Source organism: Lissotriton helveticus, assembly GCF_964261635.1.
Source record: "Lissotriton helveticus chromosome 1_1 unlocalized genomic scaffold, aLisHel1.1 SUPER_1_unloc_11, whole genome shotgun sequence".
Classification (NCBI taxonomy): Eukaryota; Metazoa; Chordata; class Amphibia; order Caudata; family Salamandridae; genus Lissotriton; species Lissotriton helveticus.
The window spans coordinates 4,967,103-4,977,027 of record NW_027611650.1 but is presented as its reverse complement, the minus strand read 5'-3'; the positions used below and the strand labels follow the sequence as shown (position 1 = coordinate 4,977,027).

General features: G+C 45.9%; 1 protein-coding gene across 1 annotated transcript in view; it reads right to left on the bottom strand.

The window, feature by feature from the left end:
* Nucleotides 1-6,536: 6,536 nt before the first annotated feature.
* The window catches only part of LOC144805482 (uncharacterized), a 78,001-nt gene continuing 74,612 nt past the window's right edge, over nucleotides 6,537-9,925 (bottom strand). Inside the window, exon 2 of the mRNA XM_078672026.1 lies at nucleotides 6,537-9,481. Within this exon, the coding sequence (XP_078528152.1) occupies nucleotides 7,161-8,675 (1,515 nt within the window). The 5' untranslated portion in view covers nucleotides 8,676-9,481 and the 3' untranslated portion in view covers nucleotides 6,537-7,160. The remainder of the gene's footprint in view (nucleotides 9,482-9,925) is intronic.

Genomic DNA, 9,925 nt, shown 5'->3' with positions numbered 1-9,925 from the left:
GTCTCGCCTTGGCTAATGTCGCAGGTGTTCCTTAGTCTGCAGTCAGGCCTCGTGCTCCCACATCCGGTCCTTCTCTCCTCCAACAGCAGTACCCTTAAACAAGTTTGAAAAGACAGTCTTTAGAGAATTTGCAGATGAAGATAATCAAAAAGTCTATTTCTCTCCCAGCTCCAGGCAAAGAATGAAAATGCCCGTTATATTAGTGTTCACAACTGGCATATGAATGACCGGTGACGGGCCTGTTGGATTTACTATGACTTTCCTTTACAATTATTTATTACAGTCACGACAGTTCATCTGATGGTGACCCACCTTCGTGAGACGAACCTGGCAAAGATATGCCGTTCTCTAGAGTTTTACATTTACAAAGGGTACTGTGAGTCGTCAACATGGTACTACACAGGTATTTTGCTGAGAGACGAACATGGCTAAACATTTCCTTTCTATCGATGCATCCTGTTTTTCAACTACTACGGGGTTCATTTCGATGATTTCTTTACCTTGGACTAGTCTGTTAACCTTGTAAAACATCATTCTGGATCCTACGTAACCTTTTACAGCCCGATTACTTAATTAGGAAGGACAGGGGTTTTATGGGAAACAACCAGGGACATAGGAAACTTGTGGTAAGGGCATAAATCGACCCATCTCTCACAACCGGAAATGAGGGGTAGTTTCATAATTCCAGTTTTTGGGCGGCTGATACAGGGGAGGTAACAGGGGTGATCATTTTTCCGGTTTGGGTATTGCGACAATTCGGGGAGGGGAGGGTCGCGTATTCTGAGGTCCTTGTTTTATACCATAGGAGCCGTTGACATGTAGTTCCCTTATTTCGGGTCAGATTAGGGAACCTCTGTCGTCTTACCTGTCCTTTCCCTTACGGCCCAACCTCGGTTCATTGACTTCTAGCGGAAAAGGAGAGGTAATGACGCGGCCTCAGGGTGATTGTATTAAAGACAAGTTTTTGTGCAAATACTGACGGTATTTGAAGCCAATTAGGTGGTGTGCTAGGGGTGGCAGTCTGCCAATTTCGGGGCTAATCACTCGGAAGAGTGGGAGTGCAAAAATAGAGGGAGAGAGAGAGAGAGAGAGAGAGAGAGAGAGAGAGCAACGGCAGGCTAAATAGTACACGTGCAACAGAGAGGGTGGCAGTGTATTCAAGAAAGGCTATTTAGTGCATTACACAGTAAAGGGCATTCACGGGTCTGCGTTAGAATCTTGTAATCATGCAGTTTGAGCATTAGACAGGGTAGAGGGGACGTGCCTTGAGAAAAAGGAAAGAAGAAAGGAGGTACCATTTTGTCGCACTTTCTCGCATTCTCGGTCCTTCGACCAGTTGGGTCAACGCCTCAGTCACACACACACATTCCCTCATAGTTTCGCATCATACGTGACATGGGTTCATTCGTCCGGTCTGGTTTAAGGGTGATCACTTTTTATCAGGTTGTGCTAATTTTTCGGGTTTGTTCGATACGTGAGTAGTTTGCAGGCGTGCTTAGACACCACCTTGCGGCGCTAGTCCGCTTCGTGTATTAGACATGGCAAGGCTTCAGATCTTCGCCACACCTCGGCTGTAATCTCTGATGTAACCTGCAGAGGGAGGAAAAAAAGGGGGTGGGGGAGACAGCATTCGCGCATATTCAAATACATGGATTCATAAGTTCTTTACTTACCTCTTACTCGTCTTTCCTCCTCGGGGCAGGGTCCCCGGGGATATGGTTTCTGGAGTCGAGGGGGGGTAGTGTGTCCATATAGGTCGTGTGCGGGGAAACGTAAAAAGGAAACCAGAGGTGCTTAGTGCGAGGTATCTAGTCAAAGGATGTATCTCACTATCGGGATCCTTAAACCTCTTTCAACGCAGTGGCGTTCTAAGGTTCTTCGGTTCTTGGGTCAGCTCCGTTCCCTGATACTTTGGAACGTTGTACTTTATAACATTTACATTATTTCATTTCACCCTCCTTTTACATTCCCTCATTTACACCGTTCGTTTTACCCATCCTTGGAAGTCAAGGTCTTCCTCTGCGCGAGAGTTCATGGGTCAGTCGCGTACTTTGAAGGCGGAGTGTCGTGTTGTCGATCCGATCCGTCCTCCAGGGCTGGGCAACCATCTTCTTTTAACCTTAAAGAGAGAGCAGAGTAGGGTGCACAGAAAAGAACTTTCCCACCGATCCCACATTTTTAAAATAAAGCATGCAATACCCGTCCATAGTTTCAAAAACTTTATTTTGCAAAATCATTTCAGCATGTGGATTATGAGGGTGCGGTCGTATTTGGCCGGCCGTGGCAATGGCTAAAGTGCGTACAGTGGGGGGTGTCGTTTGCAGCAATAAAAACATCGGAAAGTTTTACTCATTCATTTGTAAGAAACTAAAACGTCTATTAATTGGCTGGGGGTTCGGGGGCATTTATTTTCATAATTTTGAAGCATAATCATAATAGTTGTAATCAGATTTCCTATATGCATACCGTACGTGTGCGTCGTAAATGAGGTTTACATCAGTTATAAAAATATAATACATTGTACATTTGTAATCAACATTTGTAACGGGGATCCTTTCATACTGTTCGTCGAGTGAGTTCTCCTTGTCTTTTCTAGCCAAGTGTACAAAGGATCATATAAAATCTCAGAACATCAAGTTTATATTAGTGCGAAGGAACACCACGAGGTGTTCGTAAGTTCCGATTGATACCAGCGCCATTTTGGGCGGGGCCGGCTCAGTCCGGAAGCAGCATCAGGGGGAAATGTTTCCCATTACTGGCAGTTTGGACCAGAGTCCTTTTCGGCAGTTCTAGAATTCATGCTAACAGAAGGAGTGGCAATGTCATGTTTGTTTCGTTGGCAGCCGTCCCTTACCGGAAGCCTGCAAAGGCCGAAGGTTCCGCCGGGGACCTTTGTAGGATCTTCAAGGCTGCGGAGATGCTGTCGGAGATGGGGGCTCGTGCTCCAGGGGGCAAATGTTCGAGTTATATTGCTGGTCAAAGTTACTCTAGTGGCCGGGGCCCGCCTTCCAGCGGACCCAGACGCCATTTTGAGGCCCTACAGGGGCCACTCTCGTCGAGTTTGCAAGAGTGGGAGAGATCCTTCGGAGTGAAAGGAAGAGGTCCCTGTTGTGTGAAAGCGGGACGTTCAGCTGGGGTGCAGCTGTGATGCCCCCACCTGGGGGGGGGGGCGAGGGAGACTCGTCCGCATCGTCTCCTTCTCCCGGTGCACTCCATGCCGCTCCTTTTCATCGCCCCGCATGAAGGTCTCTCCACATCCGGTGTTCCCCAAGTCCTGTGCTCAGTGCTGTGGGAGTATGGCCACCTGTGGCGCGCATTCGGCGCGGCACGAGTATCAGTGCAGTCATTGCAGGTTCGGTGTTCCGAAAATATGGCCACCATTGCACGTTCGGTGCTGCGCAAGTACTGGGGTGCCACCATGGTGTGTTCGGTGCTGTGGAAGTATTGGCACCATCGCCTGACTGGGGGTGTTCGGCGTCGGGCCGGGGGCTGGGAGACCTCCTATCGGTGGAGGTGGGAGAGGCTCGTCCGCGTCGCCTCTCCCTCCCAGCCCAACTTGGACAAATTGTTGTGGAGGTACGTGCAGGACATCCCGCCGTCCAGAGCTGCTGCGGCTGTTACGGAAGGGAAAAGAAAGAGGTGCCTCGTTCTTCTCTGGACATGTGGCGGGACTACTTAAGTCTATCCAGGCCCGTTGCGGCTGGCTGAGGAGACATGTGGCGGGACTACCTACAACTGCCCGGGCTGCTGGCTCCTGCCTCTCCTCCGGCTCCCCCATACGTTAAGATTTCCTGACCAAGAGTTGGCGGCCGGGCCCGCCTTATATGGGTTGCCGTTGGTTGGGCGTAGCCGTAACCCTGCCCTACTTTGGAAGGTTCCAGAATGGGGGGGGGCGAATGTTCTGTTTGACTTTCATTTTCTACAGTTTACCGTTATTATTCCTTGTTTGTTGTGCTAAATTAAAAGTTCAAGTTCATTAATGGTCTACGGATTTTGTTTTACCATTTCTTTCTTTCCAGGTTGCTTTTATGCTAAGTTTCTGCTAACAGAGGTTGAGTAACACGGAAACACGTGTAGAGGGATGACGCAGATTTGTACATTACATACACACAAACTCAGACGGGGGACAGTACAAGTACGACATACAAAGACCCAAGACGAATATAAAACAGTTATTGGTCATAATTATCTCTTTCCGTCTGTGAATTTGAAACGAGGCTGGGTTCCCGTCTTGACGTTGCCTGACCTAGGAGAACTTGAGCATGCCGCTGAAATTGTCCTGGCGAAATCTGTGCCATCGGGCATAATCAAACGTGGTGGTTCTGTCTGGTCTGTCTATGTAAGTCGGGTTCTTCTTTGTCTCGCGCTTTTTCTCGTACTGCCGGTCTGTCGTTCCTGTCGGCCCTTTGCCTTTACTCACGCTCAGTAGAGTCGGGCATTGGGCTTTCCAGTGTCCGACATACCTACAAAAAGCGCATTGGTCTGGCCCTAAGTCTGGTCGTCTTTTGCATAGTGTCGGGGGATAAGTTGTGGGTAGCGGTGTCCTGGGGTTGTCCTGTCGGTATATTTCTCTACTTGGTTTGTCCTCGTCTTTTCTCTGTCGCTGCATAGCCTCTCTGCGCCACATACCGAGACTGTCGAGCATAATTGGCGTTGTCTTATTATTTCGAAGGGCTATTTCTAACGTTTCTATTTTATCAAGGTCAAAGGATCCTGCCAGTGGCCACTGTTTGTCTTGACTCTCTTCGGTATACCTGTGCCACAATTTATTATAGGCTATGGTGACTAATCCATAGTTTATGAACATGTCCTTATTAGGGGTGCCTTCTAGTGGAGCTATATGGTCCACCTCTAATACACGGTCCGGGCTAAACAGGCTATTAATCAGTGGGGAGAAGACAGACATGACGGCTCGTAACGAGGGACTAAAAAGTCAGCACTGCCTATCTTATCACTAGGTGCAAAGACTGGACAGAATATTTCTATTCAACGTTGTTTGCAGGCAGTGAATACCTCATGGATCAAAAAATAACAAAAAGACCAATAAATAACAATGGGGAGAATGAGTAGGTCCGCAAAGATCTGCGTTACCTACCCTTTTCACTATCTGCAAAAAGGGTGGTCTCTTCCCTGTTTGCAGACAGGGAATCTCCAGGAAACAATAGTTTTGCGAACAACAGTTCAGTTTCAAGTAATTATTGAGTGGGGGAGAAAAAAATAAGCACGGCTGCTGCCCTACCTATCCTCCACTGCTTGCAAAGAGAGAGCCCGTTGTTTCTCCGTTTGTAGACAGTGAATCTCCAAATAAATAAAGAGCAATACTAGTATTTTTAAACAATCAAACAATCAAGCAATCATTTCGCAACTTGTCGTGATTACACGACCTTACCCGGACCATGTGGACAGTTTCTTGTCTTCCGAATCCAGCGCCCGATCGTCCTCTTTTTCTCGTATTTCTCACGGCACTCCTGATGGTCCCCAGTCAGGACCGTAGATCACTCGAGAGAGGTCTGTTCGGAACTAGTGAAGTTCGGATGATCGGCTGCCAGACGAGGGTCTATTGGGCAAGAGCTCTCCCGATCGTTGCAGTCGTTCACTCTGTCGTCGGGACCTCTCCCACTGGATCCACGAGTCGCTGATGGGCCCCACGCTTGGGACGCCAATTGTTAAAACCTGAGTCGGGTCGGGGACAATCGATATTTGCCCGGCGGTATTGCCTCTGTGACCCTCTAGTTATTTAATCAATGAAGAGGCAGGCGCTGGAGACTGGAAAGCAGGAAACAAGGTTTTTATTCTCTCCGGAGGAGAACACAACGAAACGGACAGAAGGTATCGTTCTGAGGTGCTCTAGATACATTTCTGAGGCCTGGCCTCTTATACACTGTTTTATGACTTTATTGTAGATTACACATTCATGTTAAAGCTTTGATGTATGGAAAAGACATTCCCAGAACTCCCCTTTGGGCCCGTTCCCACACACATTTACAGTTGAAGTCCCCACCCTAGTCACAACAGGTGATGAGTATCACGCAGCTGGATATTCCGCCGATTCACGGAATGTGGGGGGTTTGATCGGATCTCATGGAGTGGGGGCTTTGATCAACTCGGGGATCCTTTGATGGGGGAAGCTTTCTATTGTACGGGGAGGGGCAAGGAATGGTATCGGCAGAGCTGGGTGTCGGCCTGGGAACGGGGAAGACAAAACGGGCACACGGGGAAAAAGGGGGTTTGCATCTAAGGGCCGGAGATCATGAAAGGGAAGCAGGGAGGTGTCGCGCTGGGAACAGGATGAGGGCCTGGGGCAGAGCAGCGCCGAAGAGGGGTTTATGACTCAAGGCAGGTGCAAGCAGGGGGTGGTCAGCGTGCAGGCTTAGTGAAGGCGAAGGGCTATGTCAGGGGCCAGCGGCATGCAAAAGGGTTCGTTCTGATCGGGGCATCTTAAAAAAATGGCGGGCGCGCACGACAAAAGTGTGGCATCAGGGGAAGAGGCAAGATGGCGCAGATAATGTTCACCAAAACGTACTAATTTTCAACACTGTCTATGTCCTCAGATGAGTCAATAATATTGTTAATGTTCTTAATTTTTTTCTGAATTCACTGCATCTATTGGAATTATTCTAAGTGAGTTAAATGAAGGTGTGTGTACGCTGAGGCTATGTAGGACCAGAAATTGACAAAAGCTCATCACAATTTTAGTGCAATTGTAAGGTTTACCCCAGGTGTGTTCACAATTGACAAAATCACTTCTGACATTCATTGCAATGCTCTTTTTTACTCTGTGTGTGTTAGTTGATGTATTTGTAGGTCTAATAACTGACAGAAGACATTCACACATTCACTGCACCTAAAAGGATTTTTCTCTGTGTGCATTAACGGATGAATCCTTAATGCGAAAGATGACCTAAAGGTACTTCTACACTCACTACAGTTGTACGGTATTTACAGAGTGTGTGTAAGCTGATGTCTACATAGGCTTGATAATTGACTACATTTCTTCTCACATTCATTACATTTGAAGGCTTTTCTTCTGTGTGTGTTCGCTGATGCCTGCTTAGGAGTGATAATGGACTGCAGCTTTTCAAGCATTCATAGCATTTAAAAGATTATTTTCCTCTTTGTGAGCTCGCTGATGATTTCTTAATGCTGAAGAGTAAGTAAAACTACTGCCACATTCTTGCAATGGTATGTTTTTCCCCTGTGTGTGCTCTCTGATGTGTGTGGAGGTTTGATAGATCCCTAAAGCTACTTCCACATTCACCGCAATGGTATGGTTTTTCCTCAGTGTGTATTCGTTGATGTCTCCGGAGGTCTGTTAACCGACTGAAGCTCTGCACACATTCCTTGCAATGGTATGGTTTTTCCCCTGTGTGTGTTCTCTGATGTGTTTGGAGATGTGCTAACCGACTGAAGCTCTGCACACATTCACTGCAATGGTATGGTTTTTCCCCTGTGTGTATTCTCTGATGTCTGTGGAGGTCTGTATTTCGACTGAAGCTCTTTACACATTCACTGCAATGGTATGGTTTTTCCCCTGTGTGTGTTCTCTGATGTGTGTGGAGGTTTGATAGATCCCTAAAGCTACTTCCACATTCACCGCAATGGTATGGTTTTTCCTCAGTGTGTATTCGTTGATGTCTCCAGAGGCCTGTTAACTGACTGAAGCTCTTTACACATTCACCGCAATGGTATGTTTTTTCCCCTGTGTGTGTTCGCTGATGTGTTTGGAGATGTGCTAACCGACTGAAGCTCTGCACACATTCACTGCAATGGTATGGTTTTTCCCCTGTGTGTATTCTCTGATGTCTGTGGAGGCCAGTATTTTGACTGAAGCTCTTCACACATTCACTGCAATGGTAAGGTTTTTCCCCTGTGTGTGTTCGCTGATGTGTTTGGAGTTCTGTTAACGTACTGAAACTCTTCACACATTCACTGCAATTATATGTTTTTTCCCCTGTGTGTATTCTCTGATGTCTGCGGAGGTGTGATAATTGACTGAAGCTCTTTACACATTCTTTGCAATGGTATGGTTTTTCCCCTGTGTGTGTTCGCTGATGTGTTTGGAGTTCTTGTAACCGACTGAAGCTCTTCACACATTCACTGCAATCGTATGGTTTTTCCCCTGTGTGTATTTTCTGATGTACGTGTAGCTGTGAAATCTGATTGAAGTTCTTTCCACATTCCTTGCAATGGTATGGTTTTTCCCCTGTGTGTGTTCGCTGATGTGTTTGGAGTTCTGCTAACGTACTGAAACTCTTGGCACATTCACTGCAATGGTATGGTTTTTCCCCTGTGTGTATTCTCTGATGTCTGTGGAGGTTTGCAATTTGATTGAAGCTCTTTACACATTCCTTGCAATGGTATGCTTTTTCCCCTGTGTGTATTCTCTGATGTGTGTGGAGGTTTGCAATTTGACTGAAGCTCTTTACACATTCAGTGCAATGGTATGGTTTTTCCCCTGTTTGTATTCGCTGATGCTCTTTTATGGTTTCTAATTGGCTAAAGTTCTTGACATATTCAGTGGAATTGCATGATTTTTTTCCTGACCGTGTTTCCTGAAGGTTCAGCATAGTTAATAAACTACTTACTTGCGTTATTTTCACATTCCCTGTATGTGTGTTATATTTTGATTTCCGATTTAACAATAAAATACAAGACTCACTAAATACCTGCCACATTCATAATATCAGTAAGGCTTCCGTGTGGGTGATTGCATCTTTAGATTGGATAATGGCTTTGCATGCTTGCGGGTAAAGCTTAATCTTCCTTCCGGTAGGTGCAAATTGGGACAATACTCTGTACTTCAGAGAGCAGATTTCCGCTTTCCTTTAGCCTTCAGTTGTTAGGCTCCACTTCGTTGTGCTTTTCCCTGGTGCCTGTGGTTTGGCTAGAAAGACTTAACAATACACCTAGAGCACTGAATGCTGGTCTGTTGCCAGTTTAGATAGCGAAGCACTGCTCTAGCCATATCATGATGGTGAAGCGACTCGTAATGTGCACAGCTACTCCAAAGAGTGTCCCGGGGCAAAGTACAGGTCAGAAAAGAAAGCAAATCCGGTTGTTTCAAACATGGACAAAAAGCCAAGTTTTCAACCTTTTTTTAAACATTATCATGTTGCTAACAGCTCAAAGCTGAAGAGGGAGTTTGTTCCAAGCTACGGATCCCAAATAGACACGAGACCTTCCTCCAACTCTCATACCGGCCTCATGATCAAAGCTGGTGTTGGACGCTTGATTATACAGCAGGTGGTTTGTCAGTTTTGTTGGCTTAATTTTGTTGAGGTCATTTCTTCGTCTTGGGGTGTCGAGGTGCAGAGCTCAGACTCGGACACTCACTGAATTGCCTTTGACTGCGTCTTCCTGGATCTGTCCTCTGCCTCTGATGCATTGATGTTTTTGGAGCTCCTAATTTTTGGTAATTTTTGCAGGTTTGATGTGTTATCTTCATTATTCATAATCAATCCGTGCATTTAAGGCCTATTTTCTGTTGGATTTAAAGAAATGTAATATTACTAAATGCAAATGTAATAGAATGTGAATACACAATATTTAACCAGCTGGATAAGACATCTCTTCTCTACCAAATTTGAAATATAGTAAGGAACATTTTACCATACATGGATATTTAATAAAAATGTGGTTGGACATGTCACATCTTATTTACTTCTGAGAAGGCAGTGATTTACCATTGTTCAGAGTAAATTACTAAGGAAAGGGCAGCTACAGAGCACTCGTGCTAGAGGTACAGTTTTGGGTAGATACACATGGATAAGATTTCATTTAAACAGAACAGATTGTTGAAAAAGAGAGGAATCAGGAAGCGCTGCTGTTAATTCAGTTTCAGGAAGTATCTACCTTAGGTAGCTCTTCAAGAAGTGTATGACAAAGGTAACTCTTCAGGAAGTGAATAACAAAGGTAACTCTTTAT